General features: G+C 38.4%; 1 protein-coding gene across 3 annotated transcripts; it reads left to right on the top strand.

Moving 5' to 3' along the window:
- The first annotated feature begins 423 nt into the window (after nucleotides 1-423).
- Nucleotides 424-27,168, top strand: efemp1 (EGF-like fibulin extracellular matrix protein 1). Of its 3 annotated transcripts, none has more exons than XM_088421958.1 (11): nucleotides 424-2,444; nucleotides 3,702-3,796; nucleotides 3,985-4,030; nucleotides 5,095-5,358; nucleotides 20,121-20,243; nucleotides 21,852-21,971; nucleotides 22,853-22,972; nucleotides 23,143-23,262; nucleotides 24,648-24,774; nucleotides 24,851-25,043; nucleotides 25,791-27,168. In XM_088421958.1, the coding sequence occupies exons 1-11, from the start codon at nucleotides 2,426-2,428 to the stop codon at nucleotides 25,950-25,952; spliced, it is 1,389 nt and encodes a 462-aa protein (XP_088278084.1). In that variant the 5' UTR covers nucleotides 424-2,425; the 3' UTR covers nucleotides 25,953-27,168. The 3 variants fall into 3 exon arrangements, with proteins under 3 accessions (XP_088278084.1, XP_088278086.1, XP_088278085.1); XM_088421959.1 differs by lacking the exon at nucleotides 424-2,444 and adding an exon at nucleotides 3,286-3,419; XM_088421960.1 differs by lacking the exons at nucleotides 20,121-20,243; nucleotides 21,852-21,971 and having other exon boundaries at nucleotides 2,336-2,444.
- The last annotated feature ends 65 nt before the right edge of the window (nucleotides 27,169-27,233 follow it).

Here is a 27,233-nt window from a genome sequence, read left to right as displayed (position 1 = left end):
AAAACATGTTCACCCAAGAAAATAAATGGCACACAATACAGGAAACACATTTGGTCTGTGTGCAATCTGTTTGACCTCCTCAAATTTTCATTACTGTTACATTTTTATTATGACAGTAATTCTGATCAGAGCACCAAAGGCACTTAAAATGAAACTGCGCATTTGCTTTAGCATAGCTAAAATTAAAACATAGCTAAAATTAAAACGGTTAAAACAAAGTTCTGAAGGTGGCCACAAATGTCCAGTCCAGAGCACACAGCTGAATTTCCCTCCTCAAGGCCGCTGCTTCTCCCTTTTCCCCTTTTTCATCCTCTTGTGTTATCCCCACCGTCTCGTCCCGCCCCCGTCCACATCCATTTTGCCGTGTTTTGGTGAAATCTCAGCTGGCAACTGTGAGTCGTTCACTTGCTCCTCTCACAATGGCCTCTGGGATTATGCTAAGCGCGGCGCTTCGGCCCCTCGCTCTCCCGCACCCATCGACCGGCATCAGCGACGCCCTTTTTGGGAGGGCGCGCGGCAAGGAGACCGCGGGCCCTCAATGAAGATGTCAGTGCGATTACACAAGGGCCTCTCACCCGGGACCTGTCTGCTCTTCCTCACCTCCCTCCTTCCACACTTTTTGGGGCGGGTGGTTCCAAAAGAAAAAAAAATGTCTTTTTGAAGCAAAACCTCCTTTCATAATGCATGCTTCTCGCGGATTTGCATGCACTCACTTTCCAGATGCTTGCGCTGCCATCTTGACTTACAGTGATGTGTACTGTACACGCAGACACATTTTCCCATGGCCATTAAGGCACCACACACTTCAATAGATTTTCATTTTTCCCAATAGTTGCCTCAGCATAGCATAATAATAAGAGGTGGTTAGAGGAGAGAAAAATGATACTTGAGTACCGGTACTTTAAAACAGTGGCTTTCAAACTTATGTAGCATCTTAAAAAATACTTAACTCCAAGTATCCCCGTTGTGACATGAAATAAATAGTTTATTTACTTACTTATCATAGGGAAGCTGTACTTGAATATCACAATGGCATTCTGATAAATATAGTTTGTGGAATGTGGATAAAGAAGCAAAAGCCATCACGGAGAAGCCATTTTGTCGCTTGCTGTCACCTAAAAATGGCATTACTGTATGCAGTTATCAAAAGTGTATATACAAAATTTAAGCTCTTAATAATATATTTGAACATTTTATTTCTTGATTCTTTCACAAATCACTTGAGGGAGCCCACATCACTAGTGATACTCGTACCATACTTATGAAGCACTGCTTTAGAAAAATGTGACAAATCAAAGTGTAGTTGTCCAAATTCTTCAGTCACTTAATTATTCAGGTAGTCAATGATTTGAAAATAACAGTTAGCGTTTCTGATCTGAACATTAGCATCAAACAGGCCTAAATATAACATGGGAATGTGCAACAATATTACTATAGTTGAAACTAGATAACATACAAGTTACATAACGATAACAAACACAAGCAAATTCAGCCACAGCAAAAAAGTTTTAAGTCAACTTTGTTAACACTCAAGACACAGTACAATAAGATCACCAGGCAGATTTGAATAGACATTGGTGAAAATATTTAAAAGAAGTTAAAAGAAAGTATGATACTTTGAAAATACTGACGAGGAAAATGTTACATTTTTCTTGATTGTAATTACCGGTATCGTATTTGAAATCATTTTAATTTTTTTTCCATTAAGTACCATACCATTTGTTATTGATCACAATATTACATAAATGTATACAGATGTATTTTTTGGCTTGTTTCACCAGCAAGTCAGAATGGGTCCTGCAATATGGGTCTCATGGTGGTTTTAGTTGAGAGTGGCTGGGGGCAGCAGCAGTAAACACTTTGTTTTCCCCTCCTCCACCGATGATGATGATGATGATGATGATGATGATGAAGGAAGAGCTTTCTGATGTGGATGATACTGCATCAGGAACTGATTGGCCCACTCTCCAAACGCCAACAGTACCTGATGCATTGCCCTCAGCATCGAAAGAAACGTCGCTCGTGACCCTCCTTTTGTTTTTTTTGTTTAGGTATTGTTCACTATGTGCCAAACTGCTGCTCGCTTGCTTGATATTAGCCCCTGTAACTTGGGAGTTGTTAGAAACTCGAAGTGTAACACTTGAGACGTATTTATGACTTGCTTCTGAAAAATAACCAACGGATCGTTTGTAGTCACCATGGAGCTGATTGTATCTGCTTTTGTTCGTACATTGCCAACTAAAATAAACATTCAAGCAAGAGCCTATTACTTTTGTTGGGTCTGTTTTTTTTTCCTGTCTCTTTCTCTCTTTCTCTCTCCCACTTTGACAAGTAGGAAGTGACATCATGGCAGCAGATGTTCCTCTTGTAAACATCCCAAAAGATGCTGACACATCATTGGCATTGACCACCTGCTGACTGCTGCATGCCTCTCACAGGAGAAGGTCAGTATTTGTAAGACATAACCCCTTCTCCAAAGATGATGGAGGAATATTAAAAAGGTCATTCGAAAAAAAAAACTGTGCCAGTGTGCAGAGATTTGACATTACTTAACAGTTTTACTTAACCAAATATTAAGATGCTGTAAGGCTGCCAATGATTGTGTTTATATTTGTCAGTGTTTTGCGGTGTCCTACGTTGTAACATGTTAGTTATACTGTTATATTTTAGGGTACGTGAGTGACAAAACCACAACTTCACAATTGTTAGAGAACAATATAAGAACATTTTATGATTGTATAAAACATAATTAGCAAAAAAAAAAAAATTGACACGAAGCTTTTTCAGTGACAGATTATATTCGTACCTAAAAAACAATAAATATGAATTTTATTGACGTTAAAACCCTCTGTTTATTTAGACTGACAGAGTTGCACTTTATGTTTCCTTATCCAAAATCAATAAATTGGAAAAACAGTCTCAAGTATTTTGATGTTTGAATTTAAATTTTATATATGCAGTACCGCCCATCGTCACTAGAGTACGCCGTTGTGGCTTCTGTCGGAGGCTGCATTCATATGTACGGATAAGGTTACTTAATTTTCAATTTATTTTTTTACATATTTCATCCTTTAACGTAAATTATGTGTTGTAAGCGAAATAATACATTCAACGGCTGAATCGATATAAAAAAAAAAAAGTTATATAGTTCTGAATTGAGCAAATAGCAACAAAGGGCTTTTCCCGTATGTAATACCACCAGGTATTGATAGAGGTCGCCATTGCAGCCTGTTTCGGGCTTACAGCCCGGTGAGCGAGACCCAACCTGGCCGCCTCCCGCCCCCTGCATGTCATCCCCTCACCCCACTTGCGTTCATCCCAAATGCTGCTGCACTCGCACACCATCTGCGTAAAACCACACTTAACACCACTAACCTGTTAGACTTTGGGACTTATATCCACTTACGTCGGCAGTCCAGGTAAGGTATCGAGCGATTTATTTATTTATTTAACCATTCATGTTGTAGCCACTCGTGCGTATTTACGCACGGTTTTGACGCAACGATCCTCCGTTTTTCGTGTTCACATTCCCCCGGGTTCCAGCATCAACTTGACATTACAGGAGATGTCAGGACTCGTTAAAGTCGTCATCATACTTGCTATTAAAACCTCACTATGCTCTCTCTCTCTCTCTCTCTCTCTCTCTCTCTCTCTCTCTCTCTCTCTCTCTCTCTCTCTCTCTCTCTTTTTCGGTCCCACAGTGACCGTCAACATGTTGTGGAACTGCGTGGGTCTCCTCGCTGCTCTCTTTTCTTGTGCCCTCCCCCAGGAGGCTCAGGAGCCCATCTCTTACTCGGTAAGTAGGCAAAAAAAAAGTATCACAATCTTGATAAAGACAAACTAGAGTATTCCTCAATCAACCCACAGAAGTTTGTTTTATTGCATAAGAACAGACAAAATATTATCTTGTGAAAATACCCCATAAATTTCCTACGCTTTATTGTTGGTCGATGCGTGTTATTAATACAATTATTTCCTCCACAGTGCACTGAAGGGTATGAGTATGACAGTGTGAGTGAGCAGTGCAAAGGTAAGGCTGGTGTATACAGTATTTGCAAAAATGACAAAATATTATATTCATATTTGTTATGGCGAATTGTTATGTTATTGAATTAATTATCAAATTCTTACCGAGTTATGTAATATCAAAAAAGGGCACCTACTATTCTGGCAAGCCCCGCCCCCCAAATAAAGTCCAGCCAATCACAGTGAAATACAAAGTCTGGCACATTCTGGATGACTGAATTTAAATATATGTTTTAAATTTTTTAAAACCTTAGAACAGGGATGTCCAAACTTGCTCCTTTTAGGGGCGCCTACGGAAAAATAGAAAAACGCAAGGGCCTTGTTATTTATTTTTATTACTACAACTTACTAAACAGTTTGGATTCTTAGCACATCTTGTGGGTTGCTAAAATGTGTATGGCGGATTGCCAATGGCCCCTGGGCCGTAGTTTGGACACCTCTATCTTATTGTCTGCACATTAGTTGTAGATATGTGGTATGCTTTGGATCATTCTTTAAAAATGAACTAATTCTTCTAATAGTCTACATTCGGTCGTAGATGAATGGTGGTACACATCGAGTCTTGGTTTCAAAAAGGCTGTAATTACTTAATGGTAATTGCCATGTTTTTGAAAAATCTCTTGAATTAAACTATTAATAACATTTTGGTAATAGATGAATGATGTGCTATTTTTTTGGATCATGGTTTAAAAATGACTGTAATTCATCCAAATTTTAGTTCTAGACACACAATAGCTATAGCTCAAAGTTTTAACTTTAGTATTAGACCCATGATGTGGTATGCTTTGGATCACAACTTCATAATAGCTGCAATTCCTTAATTGGGATTTGTGTAAAATTTGCATCCGTTCAGTACATGCCTATGCAATGTTTGGTGCATGATGTGGTATGCTTTGGATCTTGGTTAAAAACTGGCTGAAATTCCATCAAGCTCAATCCCATCTTTTTGTGCAACTTCATAAATGAAAGCTTGTGGAGTCCATCCATAGTTTGACTCCGCTGAAACTATTTGATTCTTATATACAATCTATTGCACTAATTGCAGCCTTTTTCTCGTCCACATTTCAGACATTGACGAGTGTGTCTTGCTGGACGACGCCTGCAAAGGAGGCATGCAGTGCATCAACCATTACGGCGGCTACCTGTGCCTCCCCAAGAGCGCCCGTATCTTCATCAGCAAGGAGGGCGAGGAGGCGCCCCCTCAGGAGCCCGTCCCACCACCTAGCCAACCACAACCCCCTCGCGTCTTCCCCGGGCAGTTCTCTTACACCAGCCGGACGACGGTCCGATGCTCTGCTGGCTTCATGGCGGACGAGCAAAACGTCTGCAGAGGTAAGGGGTACGGGATCAATCGAAAGTGCGTGCTGTTTCGTTCTGGAAATGTCTTGTGGTGGTTCAGTCAGCAGGAGACTTGTCTTTTTTTTTTTGCCATTTCCAACACTTAATAGCCTACCACCAAATTATAAACTGTAATCTTAGATCAGTTTATATTTGTATTTTGGATGTGTAACAAAAAAGATTAAAATAGGAAAATCGTGAGTGAATCAAATCCACCCTAATGGAATCGTTCCACTCTAAAAGGAAAGTCAAGTTTTGCACAAATTTTCTTGACAGTGTTCCCTTGTTGTTTCCCTTTTTTTTGTTGTTTTTTTTTTTGCTTTGTTCCTTTTTTAAGTTTCTTTTGTAAATTGAATCGATATTTTTTGTCTGGTCTGACTTAAAAGGAGTAAAAATGACAAAAAAAATACTGAGATATATTTGGTGCAAAATGAAAATCCATTTAGTAAAGGTTTTTAGAAATAAACAAAACTGACCTAGGAAAAAAAAAGTTGCAAGAAAAATAGCAAAGTACACTTGCAATAGAAAAGGTTATGGCCATAAATGAAAATCCACGAAATAGAGTGATGGCGCAATAACCGAACCGCGATATAGGGAGGGAACACTGTACTGTTTCATACTCTGTTTGCGGAATATGACTCAAGCAGCAAAATCCACCCTTTTTTATCCATCACAGGATGCTCATTTTGCCACTCGCTGTCAACCGATAATAACATCACAGTCGCTCAGGTTACAACCAATCATAGCCCAACTTGCGGATGTCACATGGCCAAACACAAAAAAAACAGCTGGCAGTGTTATAAACTATAACCTTTTCAAGCATTATGGGCAAAAATGTTATGGCAACACATGTAGACAGACAACGTAACAGTGCTCAGAGTAATGTTCTCTATATTTCGTGCAGAGCAGCTAAGTTTACTGCTGGTGAGTTCAAAAGTCTCCTCTGTCTCCAGATATAGCTGTGAGTCTGTCTTCTACTGCTTCCAAGTGTCCAGGGCGTGTTCACCATAATGAGCAGTAGTGTAGTATTAAATGCGAAAAAGTGACAAGAACTTCAACGCAACTCGATTTGATCACGCCGTCGATCAAGTATAATATCATAGAGTGTAATTTTCCGAGAATTTCCGATGGGGAAATATGTATTTGCGTTCAATCCGTTAAACATTACAGCGTTTTGATAGAATTGACGGGCAGCCAAGGCGGCTTACAACACCTTGCTTGCCGATTGGAATCCTCCATCACTGACATCTGCGTAGCACCGCCGTACTCGACACGCTTCAAAAATATTTGGCCCGAAGGGGCTCCTTATCTCCCGTAATATCATCAGTATTCCTCTGTTGCACTTGGCCGATCGCAGCGGGGGCGTGCATCCCCGAGCCGGGCCGGTATTCGATAATTACGTGTTAATGACTTGAGCGCTCCAGAGGTGAAGCGTTCATCCATCTGCGTGACACATGCACGCGTGCGCACCAGATGTGTTGCAAGCTTGTGTGATGTCATGTTGTGTAAACCGTTTGCTTGCGGCGTGATGTTTTTGGCTTCTCCTCAACAAGCCAATCAACATGTTAGGCTCCCTGACTCCGGCTGGGATCAAACTCATCCACCACAGAGGAACATCTTAAGAGTCCCTAATATTTATTGCGTTTGGATTTTTTTTTTTGTCTTAAAATTGGTTAAAATGCATATATTACATTTTTGGGGGACTTTTTTTCATTCATTTCATTCATATGTCAATGTGGACAAAATTATGACGTTTCAAGTAAGTAGACGGTGTTCATATGAATAATTCAGGATTCTGCTAGAAAGGATTCAAAAAGTCAGAAAAAGCCGACAAGCACACTTCAGCTTTATTCCGTTTGACATGATTTCACACAAAATCAATTCATCTTGAACACAACCACATTCCCTGGCATAACCTGTGCAACCATCTCAGTCGTTTATCTTTACTTCCTTTCTCAGAATGACTTTGGTCTTATTTTTAATTACTTATTTTAGGTAACAGTAGGAAAAGTTTTAAAAGTATTTTGGTCTCATTTGAGTTGGGGTGTGTAGACTTTTTATTAATATCAATTGCAGCTCATCAAAAAATAGGTAAACTGATTTAGTGTTAATAATTAAATAATTTTAATTTTTGTAATTGTCAAATGCATAGTAATACTCCACCATGAAATTCTTTTTCTGTTCCCTCCCCCGTGCAGACTACATTCCACAATCGAGCAAACAATAAAGCAGGCAATAAAACATTAAAAAAAAAAAAACAGTAATAGAGCAATAATAATGAAACGCTATTAAATTAATCGACTCACATTCTGAGCATATTATGGAGTAGAACAAACGATACCTATGAGGATGATATCATGCAGTGCAAAATATTATGTATTTAGCAGCTTAACAAGTAATGAATTATTTGATTGGTACGATTAAAATATCGATAATGAATAAAACGTCGATTCAATTGATAAATGAAAACTTCAAACACTCATACGTGAAATTAATTAATCAAGATAGTTACTTGCTTTAAAAGAAAAGTTTTTTATTTATGTCCTAAGACATTTTTAGATTGCTACAAAACGACAACTGCCTAGTTTTCAGTGACCAAATATTCATATTATTTTGTGTATGTATGTACTTGTGGCAACACACGTTTTGTGGTTTAATAGCAGCAGGAATGTAGTGAGTGGCTGTCGTGGTAAAAACAAAAGTAACCAATTTTTTTTTTTTAACACCTAAGGCAACGATCCGTGTAATGGTGTTCCTCATGTGTGTGTTTGTGAGTGTGTTTTTTTTTGTTGTTGTTGTTTTTTTTGTGAATCGTAGGTTTTTATAGGGGTGTAAAACATGGTAGTGCTCACTGCTGTTGAGTCAAAGCAGGAGTGCAGCGTCAGGCCGGGCAAAATCGAGAGAGAAAAAAAAGAGAGAGGGGAAACATGAAAGTGCGGGAAGGAGCGCCCGACCGCAGAAAGTCTCGTAATAACGTCACGGCTTTTGACAGGCCGCCCCGCTTGTTTTCCGGTGACTCCATGTCGCGTGTGTGGCGAATAAACCGAGAGATCAGCGAAACGCTCAGCGGGGGAAAGAACACGGCCAATTTTCCACCGGTTGGACTGCCAAAGGACTGTTTTCAACCGAAAAAAATGATGATATGACAAGAAGGAGGATTAGTGGAAAAGACAAATACTTTTTTTTTTTTTAGGTATATGCGCTTTACTTGAATATTATTTTCTACTTTAAATTTCAGACTAGAAGCTGCACAACCAAATAACGAACAGAAAATCGATTCTCGTCAGCACCGGGCTGTAAAACGGCAGGTTGTGACATCAGATAATTATGCAGAAAGATGGCACATGGAAGTTTTTTTACATTTTTATTTTTATTTAAACCGGTTTTATCAAACTGCCTGGTTACAGCAACATCGCCTTTAAGACAGACTGAACATGCCTGCATGTGAAGAAATAAGAGAAGCACCAACATATTTTCAGCATAACACAGACACACTCAAATTATTCAACTGTGGCACCAACACAATAGTAACATGCCTGGTTTGAAGCCTACCAGAAATTTTTGAGCACTATCATCTTCCCTTTCGCCCTCTGCACTTAATCCATTCATGATTTATGCTGATGTCCATTAGCTACAAATATTTTGTTATCACAGCTGGTATTGAGCCTGTTTTTTTTAATGGCTGCTTTCACAGATTCCAGTACAGATTGCTCCCCTGGTGGCTAGTAAGAAAACTGCAGATACACCGCACTGGACTATAAACCAAAGAGTTCAAAGCGTGAGAAAAAAGTAGCTGCTTACAGTCTGAAATTTATGGTACTTTAATATTCTATATTTCAATAGATATTTGGACTTTCTACTCCTCGTGTTTTTAAGATAGAGGTGAATTACATGTTTTAACCTCTTCGGACAATGGTGGCTGTAGAAAGTTTTACCTTGGGTTGTAAAGTATAGCTTAGCATAGCTTTTAGCCTTATTGTTTGTGCCCATGTTTTTTTTTATTTTTTTTTTTATGTCGGACAGTCATGCGATCTACCAATACATCATTTGATTGTGTTTGATACCAGAGTACCCAAGGATTAAATAATAGCATGTAGCAATCCCAGATCGGTTGCAAAAGTGGACGGATGTTGAAAAATGTCATCGATGAACTCGCTCAAAAACATACACAAGCTTGAGAATGGCCTGCTAGCTTATTGCTAAAATAGAATAGAACATGCTACCAACATGCCATCAGTTAGCATCAATAGTTGCAGTTTTCGAACCATTTAAACGACAGATATTTGAACGTGAAGACCAATAATAACAACACTCACATGCATATATTCTTTCAATGGTAGAAGTATCTTCTTTACCTATTAATGATGAGCCTGCAAATATACTTTTGCAAAGTAACAAAAAACCCTTTGACCTTCAAGTTGAACCCCGTCAGTTTGTTGTTGTAGTGACACAAATTGGCACCCGGATTTGCAACAACCACACGAGCTATAAAACTTAAGTGTGAGTGTGACAGCTTAATGATACTTGCATTTCCATGACCTCGCCCACCCACTAAACACACACACACACACACACACACACACACACACACACACACACATGCACGCACGAGGAAAGATGGCCACAAGTGGCTGGCTGTACGGCATATTTATGCATATTAAGTCTTATTTCCAGCAGCGGTGAGGTCAACCTCTCCCGCAAATGAATGTTGTCCATCAAACGTGGTCTAATTAGTCATTAGCAGTGTTGACAAGCGGTTAGCGTTATTATTTTAGGGTGCCTTCCAAGACCACCATAAAGGCGACTTTTTTTCAGAGTGGGTATTTTGAGTATTAAGGTACCATGATTTACAGTGTGTTTTGTCTTTAAATCCTAGCAACCCCCCAAATTAGATTGTCTATTATTTCAAGAGGGAAATTAAATTGGTAAATTCAGATATAAGCTTGAATTAAACTCACAATGACAATGCACATCCGTGTGGGACTGAACAAAATGAAGACATACAATGTTTTGCAAACGACCAATGACTTGCACCATGTTTCAATTCATTTGCTCTTAATTTGAAAAGTAAAATGTACTGTTGCTGCCTTGGCATTAAAAAAGTGTTAAATTAGAAAAAAAAATCACATACAGAATTGGTTTTAAGAGACTGTTTAACTTAAAATTGTCCAAATCCATGGAATTTCTGCTTTTCAGTAGTTAATAGTGGAGCCCCACCAATTACTCGGCAGTCTCATTTAATTGGCTAATATTTTAAAATCGTCAATAATTTCTTAGGCCAATTTTGTTTTCCCCGTTGACCTTTTTTCATGACATGCTCTTTAGGATCCTTTTGTTCTCATCTTGTCTTGGTACCTTGTAGCCAGTCGTGTTTTGTCCAGGTGTACCTCATTGTCGATCCATTTCCTTATATTTGGATTTAGATTTAGATTCTAGCTTGAGGGAGCTGATTGGTTGACGTACGGGACAAGGCTGACGAGAACAGATAAAAAGAAACACCTAACAAGAAAATGGAGACAAAATCTAATCAAAGCAAAGTGAACAAAAACACAAATCAAGAACGTAAGTATTGTATTTTTCACGGCTGAAATTAGACACTCTTGCGCATGCAGCGCGGGGCAAGACCGGACTTGCCCCTCCTGTTTACCCGTCTGCCTTTGCTAAGGTCACATCAGCCATGTTAGTACCCGCATGCTTGACAAATTTTAGCGACGTCCCCACCTGTCATGATGGACATTTTTTCCCCAAATTCAAAGTCTCCCTTGTGACAGGGGCAACCCTTGCGCTTTGTCAATCTTTTCCGACCGCTAACATTTTTCCGTGAGCATGCAATGCACTTGGGAGGAATATCTCTGGAATGTCAGAGCGTTTTTTTTTTTTCTTTCGTTTGCTCCCGTCTTTTGTGATGGTAAAAATTACTCACCACCTTGACAGATAAGCATCACATCGATCTGCGGGAAGCAGGAATGCAGGCAAGAGAATGAGCACAGGGATAGAGAGAGAGAGAGAGTGTGAGAGAGAGAGAGAGAGAGAGAGAGAGAGACTGTGAGAGAGAGAGAGAGAGAGAGAGGGAGAGGGAGAGTTAGAGAGAGAGAGAGCGGAGCCCCACTCTGCCTTCAGAATTTCGATTTGACAGCCTGCTGATATTTGGAGGAAGGAGACACGCGACCCTGTTTTTATAAATGAATGTTCCACAGCCCTCTGCAATAAGTGTAAATCCACCATGTAAAAACCTTAACACACTTTTTAGTTTTAGATTTGATTTTATAATGTGTTTTGAACACAAAGTTCAGTACAATATGAATATTTTAGTAACTCCAATCTAAATAATGGAGTATATTGCACATCATAAGAGATTTATTGCAATGTTCGCTGGTACACACGACTTGGCGTACTGTGCTTGACTGTGATTCAGAAGTCATATTGATTTTTTTTTTCTGCAGGGGATAAAGAATATATACTTGGTTTCATCGCACCTCCATGCTTGTTAGCAACATGTGAGCTTGTAGGACATTTAAGTGTCAGGAAAAAGATTGCAAAATGTTCTTGTATTGAACCCTTGTGCAGTGTTTTGACCATTTTTTGGGTCATTTTCCTCCACATCATTCTCACTGTGTTTTAGCCAAGGGATGGCTGAGGGATGTTGTTGTTGAACTTTGTCATGTTGTCACCATCTGGGTGAAATTTCAGCTCCCTAGTGTCTTCTTTCAATGCTTTCCCTTTAATGTTAATTTCTCACATTGAACTCATTCAATCCCAAAGACTTATTTTTAGTTTTTAAGAGTGCAGTAAAGTAGTAAAGTCATTGAGTCATTTCTGAATTTTGAAATTGACATGCTGTTTTTAGACCCTCTATTAGCCAAACACTTGAGGAAAAAAAAAGATAAATGTCAAATTTTGTTTGACAGAGGTAGTGCAGATTTTTCTTGGCGGAAGCAGCTTCTGCTTACTTTGTGTTTTTCTGCGCCTGCTGACATTAGCGATGGGGGGGGGCAACTGCGCAGTGTCCTAGGTGAACGCGTGCACAAAGCTGTTGTTCTGCTGTTGCTGTTGGTGGCCGTCCAGAGGCCAGCTGCTTCCTCCACTCATCTGCTCACCGTGTGCTGATCTTTCCGTTGACCTCATGTCGATAAAGGGACACACAGTGCCTATAAATCTTCATGCAGCGCTTTGTATTTATTCATTGTTTTGTTTTTTTTGCAGTTGTAGCTCTTCTTTTTAGCTATTTTGGGGTCCACTATTCAAAAGGTTTTCATTTACCTGTATGAGACCAATGAACACTTTTTGTATTTATGCAGGAACTAAGTCATATTTGATATAGAAACTATTTTCAGAGTAAATGTTCCTTTTTTTAAGAGAAGAAAAGGCAACACTTCCAACTGGTGTGCTGCTTGGAGAATAGTCATAATTTTGAAACAGGCAAAAAATATTGTTGTTATTCTTTCATTATACTTCAATAATGTAATGATGACTATCTTGGACAAATTTACCTTACATGAATTATTGCACTTCTTGTAATGAGATAACTTACAAATCGTCTTTTATCAGAAAATTTAACACTTTAACACACACACACAAATATATATATATATATATATATATATATATATATATATATATATATATATATATATATATATATATATATATATATATATATATATATATATATATATATATATAATATATTTATATATATTTATATTTTTATATATAATTTTTTTGTGATGAATGCCTGTGAAAATGAAAATTCAGTTATTGATATAGTGACATAGTCTAATTCTACACAATTATTTATGCCTTTATTTATTTATTTTTCAGTACAATATATTATTAGAACCCTAGAGTACTTGATGAGTGGAGATTTGACCAAAAAATCGATTCACATAAGATCGGGACAGAACTAATATTCCCTGATATACACCTGGTTTTCTTCATAGAGTTGAGTTAATATAACAGGACTTTAAGCCATTTTTAAATAAGATTCCCCCCACCCCCTTGGATGTTTTTTTTCTTGAAGGGTATCTTTTTGGAGCAATTGACTTTGGCCGTAGTTTCCTTTTCAGGCAGCAATACTGTTCATCGCAAGACGGGAGCACAAGAGGGAATGTTGTTGGTACTCCTGGGGATGTTTCTGACCTTTCGGGAGCACAAATCAAAGTGAGCAAGGCTTTAAATGTAACAAAAACTCCCCTCTCAATATTACAACATGGAAATATTTTATGCTGTAATGTGAAGAAGAATGATGTCTTTGCTTCTTTTGATTTTCTTATCTGACTTGCTTTGAATGGGAAACACTCCCATTTTTTTCTGTCCAAGAGGCTTTTCATGAGAATACGTGTGCAAAAACTAAAAACGACTAAATCTTGTAAAGTAGTGGTTCTCAACAAGTGCTACATGCACGAATATCGGTACATGGAATCCTTTGATGGTTTTGTTTTGTAAAACTAAGTGGAGGTACTTTCCCTATGTTAAAGTATCATGTCAATGAAGTTATGAATTATATTACAGTGGCTAGCAATAAGTGTGCCACTGTGGTACGGCTTTGCGCAGTGATTAATGTGACTTTTACACTAGCAATGCACTTCTTGCCCTCACCACTTCTTTTTGCCAATATTTAATAATCCCATAATCCCAGATACAAAAAGAGAAAGCTCTGCTGTCCAAACCGTTCCTTGGATGTCCTTCTGCTTTTCCATCGCGATGGCTTCAGTAAAAACAAAACTAAAAGCGCTCAAGTGACAATTACAACAAGCCCTGTCACGTTACGAATAAATCCGCATCAAGAAAAAAAAAAAAGATCACACATTTTCTTCAGTGTTTTAAGGCTTGTTTTCTCATGGGTGCACTGTGAAGTCCTTCTTATGTCCTTCTTTAACCGTTGATACTGAACATTGTGTTTTGTTTAACCTTAAAAATTAATCATTCTTAAAATAGAATTAGCTTTGTGAATCGGAGCTGATAGTTTGTGGTTGCCTGTTGAATTTTTTGTTTTCCGAAGATATTTAAAAATGACAGGAAACTATGCTATTAAGCTAACGATATGTACCCCTAAATGATGGTCATTTCAAACTTTTCTTCAAAACAAAAACAAAAAATACTTTACTTTACTTTACTTTACTTTACTTTAAATGTCATACTGTTACCCTAATAACAAAGGTATGATGCTATTAATCTAACAGTATGGTATTTTGTCGTTTTAAACGTTTGGGAAACAAAAAAAAGGAACCACTTTACTTGTTTGTAAAATGTTTTTTTAAAATGTGTTTTTACTTGTTTTCCAGAAATGTTAATGACAACATGAAAGTCTACTACTCGAACGATGTTTCGACCTAACTGCCATATTGTTAGCCTAATAGCAAAGTTGCTATGCTATTATGCTATGTTTAGCTCTAAATACCATAGTTAGCGTAATAGCATGGTGGTGCTAGTCATTAATGTTTATAGAAAATGGGGCCTGTCCACCTCACATTTGTTTTTTTTAGAAAACAAGATTCAAAACATAAAATGTTTCAGTATTTTTTGACATAGTGACAGTAAGGTAAAAGTATCTTGGCCAATAATTTAGCAAAAAAAAAGAGAAAATTATTAGAAAAAGACTCAAGTTCAGGTGAAAGTAAAACAAACTGGAAGAAAAAAGGAAATGCAGCTTATTAAAATATCTCATTAAAAACTAACAACTGAAAATGAACCGAATTTGAAAAAGTCAAAAATAGTCAAAAAGTCCATTTTTTTTAACCTCGATACAGATACCAGAAAATTGGCAATGTATTTTTACTTTGTTACATTGTAGCACTAAATTTTCTTGTCCAAGCACCTCACACACATACACATTCTTTGAGCTTCCCTTCCAAAACTCCCACGGGCCTTTCGAATTAATCCCGAAAAGAGCAAAGGGAGTGTAAAAACTCTGACATCACGCCGTAAATCTAACTTCAAATCTTCAACAACATAAAAAAAAAAAGTCCTCCACCCTTTTTTTTCTCTCCTCATTCTTTCCACTTCCACTTGTCCCCTGGAAAGTCTCGCTTGCGCGTGTTGCTAACAAGAGTGCTGTGTCGAGTAAATGCGGATGACCTCACACATCATCGCTTTTGGAGCTTGTTGCCGTTTAAAAAAAAAAAAAGTTTATGTGTCAACTATATGGACTTACTCCATGCGGTAAGTTGCGGTTGGGGGGACTTTACGGGCCCCAGGAGCCCTCCAAGTATGGGATAACCACCTCAGCCGCAAAAAAACACACACACATTTACTCACACAAGTAATGGCAGCGTATCAAAGGCTCAGCAACAAAGTAGCGGTTAGTTCGTGCGGGCTGCACATATGCTTTTATTTAGCGCTTTCGTTGCCTTACAATGCACACGCGCGTAATAATAATTTTCTTTTGGATGCGCTTTATGCCAGCTTCTCTTGTCTTTATCTTGACGGGCCAAATAGCGCTTAAGTTCATCTTGATGTCACTTCAAAAGGAAACAAATACGGTAGAAAATGCTGATTCGGTTGAAATGTAGCCCAACTGGTTCAGTATTTGCTATATTGCAGATTTTTAAGAGTACTTTTACTTTTTTTCTGTCTTAAATTTATTTTTATACCTTAAATGTAGTGCCACATTGCACCACTGCAACATGTCTGGCAGTAATGAGCACTACTGAAAGAGATGCAGCTGAATTAGAATGAGAATAAAAAGAGGCAGAAAATCGTCACAAACGGATCTCGTGGTGCCATGAAATACGATTTTACTTCGTTCTGTGACTACTCTCATCTCCCAAAACAATTTCAACTCAAATCATCTTACCATAATGAAATAAATAGAATTGCAATTTACAGTTCAGTCCTCCCTAAAACACCCCAAATGTTTGTTTATTCCCAGTTGCAAACTACTGTAAAGAACAGAGACCAGAATAAAACTTATATTGTGAGTTTTACTAATAAATTCTTAATACCGGATTGTCCAAAAAGTTAGACATTCACAAGTTGACAAAAGGTCAAGTTAAGGCCACCTGAAAAGTTTATAGTGCACTTTAGGTTCATCCTGAAATTTCATCCTAAAAACCAATACATTTACGTTTTTTTTTCTAAAGATTTTTTTTTAAGATTTTAGATGGAAAAAGTCAAGATTCGTTAAGTGGGATTTGTGATTAATTAATCTCATTTTAATTTCACCCAAAAACTTCAGAGAAAAACCTCAACCAAAGTTGTTGTTTTCTTTTCATTATTTTTTTCAGTTTAGATACACTGTATTATTGTGGCTGATCAAAAGATTAATATACAATGACAAAAGTGGCATTACATTAGCATCTTTGTTGCTATGGTTAGCTGTGGCTACAGTCGCAGCTGGGTGCTTTGGATTTATGTGGTAGGCTAAACAAGAGCTACTTTGGTATCAAAGGTGCCATCACAAGTTTTATAAAAGTTCAATTTATCTTTCATTAAGCGACAACACTCATATGCTTTCTGATTTTCAGATTTGTCTGCTCCTGAAGATGCTCAAATTAATCTTTTAATCTTTATTATAGTACATTTTAAATTCATCTTGAAATTTCACCCCAAAGCCCAATATATCACTTTTGTTTTTCAGTCATGTATATCACATTATTCCAAATATGTGTTTGGACAAATAAAGGCCTCCACCCCTAAAAGCCACTCTTCCCCCTTCTGCAGGAATTTGGCTAAAAGTCATTTTGCCCAGCTCTGTAATAAAAACATCCAGGAAGAGTCATCTGTAAATGTCAGGCCTGCCTACTTTGGCTCCTGCTCCACTCAATTGTTCACAGTCTTCTGCACCGCTCACACAAAATAATTGACAGTAGGTCGTTGGTTGTATTAGGTAACGATCTGAAGGAATGGTTAAAAAAAGAAAAAGAAAAAGCTTCTTCTTTTTTTGTTTTTGTATTGAGATCGTTAGTGCACTATTGGCTTCATGTCAGCATTGTGACATTACATCGTTTTTATTGCTGATGTTTGTGTGGGGCTGCTGACAAGAGGCACGCCATTTCCAGTCCCTGTGAATCATCAAATACCTTCAACTGGAAGGTGTGGTCCTGACTTGATCCTGGCTTTGGCGTACATAAAAAAAAATATAATGTAATTATTAACAAAAAAATTATTTTATATATAATTTTAAAAAAATTATATATATATATACGTATATATATATATATATATATATATATATATATATATATATACTCATAAAGCAACTCATGAAGCAAAATAAATGAAATTGTTCTATATTTAAACACCTGAGGTGTTCAACCAGGCCACATTTATTCCTCTTAGCAAATGTCTCCTAGCTGAATGCTAACATTGAATGCATAACAACGTAAATTAGCATACATATTACAGTACTTTATATATTTATTTTCATTTTAAGCGTAGATTAAGCACCATTACATAGAAACAGAGCATACGATAATACTTTTTCATCCACAATATTCATCGTGCTTTGTGGGAACTTTGATCAGCGATGTTTCAGTTCATTTTAGCCGTGAACATTTTAGAGGAGTTAAAGAGTAGGCAGAACATTCCCCTAGTCCTTAAATTCTCTTTTTTTTTTTTTTTTGGGGGGGGGGGGTACCATGTGATCGCCTTTCTTTGTTGTGATGCTATTGAAGTGCATCACAGGTGCTGTACAAGCCACATCAAGAAGTTTGGGATTCCCAACCCACCCCCGCTTTCATCCCTTTTTTTTTTATTTTTTTTAAAGGATATAGTGGCATGTGGAGCAGTCTTGTCTGTGCCCGTATGAAGGTTGCCCTATTGGAAATACCTCTCTTTTATCTGTTTGCTACGGGCGCATTTAGCTGGATGACACTTTTGGTGATGCTTGGATTTGATTTAAGTGATTTAAGCATTTTTGATTTAAGCATTTTTTTTAACACAATTCAAAGCAAAATTTCTTAACCTTTACATGCTTGTTTGGTAGAATGGCAACACATTCACCATTTATTTTGCCAGCGTTTCCTTAAATGATTCAAAATACACAAACATAACAATAAGATTAAAATAAGCTTTTTTTTTTGTTCTAGCAAAAAAACGACTTTCAATTTTCCCACACAAGTTCATTTCATTGGGTGTCAATCATACGTGAATTTTGGACACGTTCGGTTCCAACTGTACAGTAAATAAACAATTTGCCTCAACAGATGTATTGATCCATCCTCTTATCAGATTGGTTATCGTTATTCATTTATTTGAGTTACCACTGTTCCACCATAAGTACCAACGTTTAATTTTACACGTGAATAAAAGATAGGGACTCCAGGCAACTAATTACAATGTTCCCTCACTACATTGCTGTTTGGTAATTGCGGCTTCACTCTATCATGGATTTTCATTTATGACAATAACATTTTCGACTGCAGGTTAACTTCCTATTTTTCTTCCTTAAGGTCAGACCAGACCAAAAAAAATAATTATATGTATATACTGTGTATATATATATATATATATATATATATATATATATATATATATATATATATATATATATATATATATATATATATTAACAAACAAAACAAACAAAGTCTTTTTGGTAACGTAACACCTGCAATAAATGAGGGAACAGTATATAGGTGTATATATAATGTGCAATATAATCTAAAAAAAGATGTCAAGCTTTTGACAGTTTTTTGGCTCTTTTGTTTGAATCTCATTGTTCACTTCTACGAATAGCAGCAGCACATTTTTAGCTTTTATGCCTCGCTGCAAACATCTTTTTTCACACTATTTTCGGTCCGCGCTCACGCCAAATCACAAAAATAACGACTCCCTCTTTCCCGATTCTGTGTGTATGCGCGTGTGTGTGGTATTGAGGATAACTCACTTGAAATACTGTGAAACTAATGCCCAATGGCTGTCTACATTGGGGGGACCACCCAGGAAGACTGCTGGTGGGCCTGCTGGGATGAGAGTGCATGGGCGTGTTTGGACGCTCTTCGTGTGTGTGCGTGTGTGTGTGAGAGAGAGAGAGTGGGAGTCAATACACACACGTTTAGAAAAAAGAGGAAGAGTTAGGTGGGAGCAGATGGTGGTCAATCATTACCGGTGCAAGAGTTCGAAGAAGAAAAACAGATTACAATCTTTTTTTTTCTGCATGTCACGTAAATCAACAATTGATGGTTTGTGAAGTTCTTCACATTTTATTGAAACCATAAACTTGCTTAAAAGGTTTTACATCTTGAAAAAAAGCGGGAAATTTGATGTGGAATGGATTGTGCCTTTAAGGGGTGTGGCTTTGTGAGTGTTAGTTAGGCTTTGTTAGTCTGTGCTTCTGGTTGTGAGTAGTGGCCTACACCAGCACGTTTTAATTTTGTGTTTGCGCATTTCAATAAATGGCATGGAGTTCATTGTTGATTTTGCCTCTCCTTACAGTACTGCAATTGCTCCGAAAAGCAATTGCCCCAAAAGCTCCTAAGTCGAGGCAAGGATTTCTAAAGACGACACAGTCATATGGCCATTTGTTGAGTGATAAACAAAAGCCCCCTTAAATCATACAAAGTGATGAGCCATGTGTGCGTTCTTAACCCACCTGCTTTTCCTGTGCGCGTTTACGATGCGTGCACTTATGTGACCATGTCAGTGACCCCCCCCCCCCCCCCCACACACACACACACACACACACACACACACACAGCGTTTTCACGGTGCAAAACCTCACCTCACGTAGCATTGCTTGGTTTTGTTTCTCATATGTTTCAGTACATATATGCGGCCTGTGCGTGTGTGTGTGTTTGTGTGCGTGTGGAGAGCAGACATAGACGAGTGCACGACAGGTCAACACACTTGCGGACCCGAGCAGACTTGCTTCAACATCAGAGGCTCGTACAGCTGCCAGTGTCCTGCCGGCTATCAGAGGAACAGAGACCAATGTGTAGGTCAGTCTTTGTCATTTACTAAAGGACCACTGCGCCCAGTCAGACGTATATGCGTTTTAAAATAACCATGTCTGATATAAAAGATGTGAGTATATTGAACGGAACCGACTCCAATCATTCAATCGTTCCCCTGTAAAATGTGCGCATGTGTTTTATCGTCTGCATATATACTGTAAAACATATTGGTTTTTACGGTAAAACACTGGCAACCCGGTAGCCAGAAAATTACCTCTAAATTATGGTTAACACATTTTCTACATTTATGGTAAAAAGAAATCATTGTTACTGTTGAATTTACACGGTGCGTTTTGTAATTGTAAAATCAACAATATCAATACAATTTTTTACCGTAAATATAGAAAATATGTTAATGTACTTTAATGATACTTTTGTGGCAACCAAGTAGTATGTTCATATGTATATGTGTGTGTATTTATATTACGTATATACGTTACACGTTCAGCATGTATGTAAAAAACATACGTTTGTTCATTTACATAACATACGAAGTGGTCATTTTGCGTCTAAAAAGTCTTTGGTCCCCGGGACTCGCAATACTAAAAAAACTATGGGTCCCAACAGAAATGTTTGGCGTCCCAAATATTGCACAGTAAAAACAACAAATTCAATATATAAAGTAAAGTAAATATAACTAAATATAACTGTATTGGCCCAGAACTTGATGATTGGAAAAAATGTTTAGCCACCTGAAGGTAGAATTTTTGAGAACCACTGCACAATCCAGAGCAGGAGTGTCAAACTCGTTTAAGCTTGCGTCCGCATGGAGGAAAATCTATTCCCAAGTGGGCCGGACCAATAAAATCATGGTATACTTTGATTTAACTTTAAACAAAAACTTCAAATGTACTATTCATTTTTGATACTGTCCAAAATAAAGCATAACTTTTAATCATAAAATATTTATGTTATTATTAATCATAAAACATTTCAAGTTTTTCATTTATTAAAAAAATTCTGCTCAATTGTGCTTCACAAAATTATCTCGTGGGCCGGTTTGGACCCTTTTGTGAGCCAGGACGCGGGACATATGTTTGAAACCCCAGTTTCTGTTGCTATATCTGTCGATTAACACCAGCTAAATTATCAAACTTATCATCTGCGCCGAGTCAACAGACCATAAGCAGCATTATGTTTCACACATGAAAAAAATACAACATTAATTAGCAATGTGTGCCTTGTTCATGTAGAATTAATGCAGGAGCAATGAATTACTATAGTAATGCAAATTACCCTGATAGCTAGTACACCAAACAATTATGGTTCGCATGACACAAGGAATAACATCAAAAATTATGCGTCAGGGACGCAGACAAACAAGAGCACTGCATACTCTGTGTATATATCTGCAATATGTACGTAAAGAATATAAATGCCCTTATAGTCATTTATACATCGATCCATACACGTAGTATATACCGTACTGTATACTGTACTGTACACGTGTGTCCGTGTGTATGTGAAATTGGATAAATATGATTGTTTTTACCACGTTAAAAAGTGTCCTCACAAAGGACCGCAAGGCAGATGGATTCAAAATGGAAAGGCCCTCAAAGGATCCATTTGTATAGTGTGTGTGTCTCTCTGCAGACAGAGACGAGTGCGCGCTGTCCCATTACTGCATGCACACGTGTGTGAACACTCAGGGCTCGTACTACTGCGAGTGCAATGCAGGTCACCGGTTGGCCAGCAACAACCACAGCTGTGTTGGTAAGTCACGCAGGGGACGCATGTGCGTGCATACGTGTGTGTGTTTCAAAGTAGTAAAAGCAGCATGGTACGCTTCCTCCACGGTAACACGGTATTAATCTTCTGCCAGGTTCAATAAGACAAAGGCCAAACGAACCGCTGGAGTTGTTAGTTGGAATCGGCATCGCTTATGTTAAATGGTTTACAAGGATCAGGGAAATAAGACCACACATCAGGAGAAAATCATGACAAAACATCGCGGACTGAGCTCGCCCTGTTATTTGGTGCACATTCGCCATCATTTTAAATATACTGTAGGCTGGTTTAACACAAATTATTCTTTCAACAGAGAAGTTATTAACTCATTCACTTCTGTGGATTTTTAATCTTCGTCAACTTGAACCCAATAGTACACTGCCACAGACGAATATGATCGCCAGGTATGTTTTTTGACGAGACACGGAAGAGGGTCTCGTCCACCTTGTCTTTAAAAGTCAAGTCTACGTAACTGTGTTTACAAGCGGATGCCCTTAGGTGGCAGCATTGCTCCACTATGAATTTAAGATCACAACTTTTGAGTTGAAGATAAAGAAGGGCAGCAAATCACATGAGGAATCATAAATTGAGTCATAGTGAATTATTCCCCTCACACTTTTGGAGTTGTAGTACATTGTACACTATAGTCCTGTTTTTTTTTCATGAACATTATATTAAGACTTATATTGAAGCGTGCTTGCTGCTTCTATTTAAAATGATTGTGTACAAGGACGAAGAGATTCAAGTCCTCCTGCTGACAGACTGCCACCCATTTAGTGTCCGGCTATTGTAATTGGTTGTCTATTATTTTTACCACAATCATGTGGAAGGTGTGTATTTACAAGTGTGTTGCGTTACATCGTCAGATGTCAACGAATGCGAAACGCAGAGTCCATGTCAGCATCACTGCTACAACCTGATTGGCTCCTTCTTGTGCCAGTGTAACCAAGGTCATGAACTGGCCCCGGACTTGGTCTCCTGCCAAGGTAAATGCCACAAATCTCTTGTATCCAACTCAAAAAGTTAGCAGAATTGGAATTTGGGATGAAATTTCAGAAGGAATGAGAAATGTGCTAAGCTTTCCAAATAAACTTCATTTGACCTTCTCAAATAGTGTATTGTTACATTTTCTTGTATGTTGCTGCTTTTTTTGCAGACATAGACGAATGCAGTTACTCCAACTACATGTGTCAGTACCAGTGCATCAACAGTCCGGGGAGTTACTCCTGCGAGTGCCCAGAGGGATACCAGCTGCAGGGCAGCAGGATGTGTCAAGGTACTGTATCATTCTCCATCAGTCAGTCTTCTAGTCTAAGCACTCCACTTTTTGTGTGTCGCAGAACAATTTCACATAAAGCTACATTCCATCCATCCATTTCTGTGGCACATCCTCACAAGCTGGAGTTTATCCCTGCTGAGCTAATTTACAGATTGAACAATAGGGGCCCCAGGATTGACCCCTGGGGAACGCCGGTAGTAAGAGCCATTTCATCCGAGACACCACAACAAATGTCAACAAGAAGTATCCCGTCTTCAGACTTGATCCAGTTTAGAAATTCATGAGAAAATATTGAGTTTTAAAGGACCCAAACGATTAATCAGCACACACATTAAATCGTCCGATTATGGCCTTTCAAGCATCGGCCAAAATTACCAGTAAAAGTAACTTTTTACGGACCCTAACCAGTTGCGGTATTTGTATACAAGTAACACTGGTATCATTATTTATTATACATAAATCCATACATTAACCTTGTACCTTTAAATATTTATCATGAGATTTGGTGATGAGGTCATTTCTGAACCTGTCATTCAAAACATTTTTACAAGCAATGATTAGGTGAGCATTGCAAGGCAATAGTGCAAAAAAAATAACCTGCCAGTCAATACTTTACACACACAACCTAAAAATATAGTTTGTTTAAAATATAAGGATAAAACAAGAATTATGCTTTTATAGCACAGTGGTTAGCATGTCCGCCTCTATGTTCTGAGGTCCCGGGTTTAATTCCGTAATACTTTCAAATAAATTGGTCGGTAAATCGATAGTCAGTATTTATTTACAGCAAAAAAATCAGCTTTGGCCTAAAAAAAAAAATCCAACATTGGTCAGTCATAGGTTTTAATGTCCGTCAGAAGATCCTATGACTGACTGGCTGCATTTGTGTGAGTCAGATTTGATGTGTCACCACTCATGATTTGAACTTTGAGAACAGCATAACAGGACACCAACACATCAACTTAGTATTTCCCCTCAAAGCCACCTGAGTGAATTCACACACACGTGCACACACTCAGTGTTAGTTTTTTTGAAGTGGATTTATTTGATGTTATGTTTTTGCCCTGGCTGCCTCGGTCAGGTGCAGGCCTCTCGAGGGGCGCCCATGAATCCTGCCGCTTGTGCGAAAGAGGAGATGAATCCAGATCGCTGTGCCACAAATAGACCTGTGGTTTGGACTACCTTTGACCGGGCTATTTTTTCGCGCCCAGTGCCCCTTGGCATAACTGGCCCCAACCATGCAGGATTCCCCTCGGAATGTACAATATGAAGCATAGTTTACATTTTATATCCGCAAGCGGTGTTACGATGGCTAACACTCCGAAACGATAATACACGTTAATATGTATTTTGAGACAAAGTTGTTTGTTGTCATTATCTAGACGTGAACGAGTGCGAGACGGGGACGCACAACTGCCAAGACGATGAGATGTGCTGGAACTACTACGGCGGCTTCCGCTGCTATCCCAGAAACCCCTGCGAGACGCCCTACACCCAATCCTCAGAAAAGTGTGTCAACGTCACAGTTTTTTTTTTCTTGCCTCTGATTTGTCGCACTTTCAGTAAAAGTCAAGTGTTCTTGCAGCCGCTGCATCTGCCGCTCTCAGGCCGAGTGCCAGGGCCTGCCGCCGTCCATCGTCTACAAGTACATGAGCATCCGGGCCGAGCGGCCCGTGCCCGCCGATATTTTCCAGATCCAAGCTACCAACATCTACGCCAACACGCACAACACCTTCCGGATCAAAGCTGGTAATGAGGCCGGGGACTTTTTCCTTCGGGTAAGTCGTACAGTTCGTGTGGATTCGTGCATTAATGTTGTCATATTTTGATTTATTTTGGCTCCTGACTGCCCCTGAACTATTTCAGTGCCAAGCGTTATTGGAAAAGGAAACCTCGAGAGGGCCTGTATTTTCAGCATTTTCACTCATCTTTCAAGGCCAACAGAATATTGCGTGCTATGTCTATGTAAATATGGGTTTTGTCATATGAAAGATTGACTTCCATTCTTCAGTTAGAATTGATGTAGGTAATAGCTGTGTTGTAAGTGTAAACACTGCCATCCGATGGTCAGTTATCACTTCAGTGCTCAATTGGCTTATATTAGGTATAGTATATTAGGTATATTACGAGGGCCCTCGATGTGCGGACTATAAATAAGATTATCTATAAAAATTGTATATCTAAACCTGTATCCTTTTTAACATTAACAAAAACTTTCAAACTTTCAACAACTGATGTTTTTTGCAGCGTTTATATGGGTAATAACGAAGTCTAAAACTGAAAAAAAAAATAGCGATTAAATGCATTAAGTAATTATTTTGGAATAATCTCCTGTCAAACTGGAAAAAAAAAAGAGCAATTAAATGAATTAAGTAATTGATTCTTTTTGGAATAATCGATTACTAGCCAACTTAACTCGCCATGAGTTAAAAGATGTACAGGAGTTCATTCACTACCATACTATAGCCGTCAAAAAGGTTTTTTCCTGGGCTAGCAGTGACTAAGCCAACCACCTTGTTCCACAGCGGTCCAGCAACGCCAGCGCCATGCTGGTTCTCACCAAGCCTCTTTCGGGCCCCAGGGAGTACGTGGTGGACCTGGAGATGATCACGCACCACCTGGCCATGAACTACCACTCCAGCTCCCTACTGAGGCTCACCCTCATCGTCGGAGCGTACGCCTTCTGAGCGTCCGTCGCAGCAACGCAGCCAATGTCTGTCTCCGCCTTAGCGTCCTCTACATTTCTCATAGCTTACGTTATTATACAGGAAATAGGGCCGCTGGCCTACAGTATGTGGCCACCGCGCAATGATGAAGAAACTCAGAGGATGCACCGTAACTTTTTAAATTTCAAATTGCTTTTCATATTTTTAGAGATAAAAACACCTGACCGCGGCAGGTGCGTTCATCTGGATCGGATCCAGATTCATACACTATTTGACATTGTGTTGAAAGCACCTAAGAACATTTACAACTTCATTCAAATTGCATGAGTAGACTGCTATAAACACCCCTGTTAAATGAGATCATTTGAATCCAGATTGAAACCTGTGTTAAATGAGATCATTTGAATCCAGATTGAAACAAGTTTGACAAGCCTGTATGAACAAAGACTGTTTTGTTTAAATTAGACAAAGACCGATATAAATGCCAATTCTGCAAATTAAGTTTAATGTCGCTTAAATGGTCAAACAGGATTAGATCCAGATTTAACATGTTTACATACAACAGCAAAACTAGGTTGAAGTGATTTTTTTTAAACCGTCATCAAATCGCATCCCGCTCATTAAAAATCAATGTTAGTGGATTTAAAAGTCTACAAGAATTTAGTGTATTTGTACACTTTATATTTGATACTCATGAGTAACAATTTCCCAGAACGCTTCAGAGAGAACATCTTGCCAGTGAGTCGCTTGCTTCATACGCATTAAGTCATGTACATAGCTAGCTAACAAATCAGTGTGTGTGTGTCTCAAAGGGCGTCCTTAATGTGGCCGAGCTGTTTATACTTTGCACCGATTCACTTCCAAGGCCAAAAACAGGAAATGTGGACACAAGCTTAGCCAGCAGGCCGGCCTGTGGGTCACTCGGCCCCAGCGCCGCTTCATACGTCACATAAGTAGTGGCTCTTTAATGCAACACATATGGAGGATGTGTTTTGTGTGTTTAGCCTTAACTTACTTCAAAAATATATATTGTAACATATCCATCTGTGCCTTAAATGAGCAAAAATCCCCCATCACGCACACTAATCCAGCCCTTCATGCTTTTCATATATTGTTTATATATTTTTTGGGTCCCATATATTTAAAATATATTTTTGGAAATATGTATCTTGTATCAAATGTTTTGCACCGAAAGGAGCAAAAGTTATATTGTGGAATAAAAATATGAACGAATTAATGAGTTGTTCTGTGATCTTTAGACAGGCCATAGCTCTGTCTAATGTAAAAAAGTGCTTTACCGCC

Source organism: Hippichthys cyanospilos, chromosome 8 (assembly GCF_059441005.1).
Source record: "Hippichthys cyanospilos isolate Australia breed blue-spotted pipefish chromosome 8, RoL_Hcya_1.0, whole genome shotgun sequence".
Lineage (NCBI taxonomy): Eukaryota > Metazoa > Chordata > Actinopteri > Syngnathiformes > Syngnathidae > Hippichthys > Hippichthys cyanospilos.
This window is presented reverse-complemented; position numbering and strand designations above follow the sequence as displayed.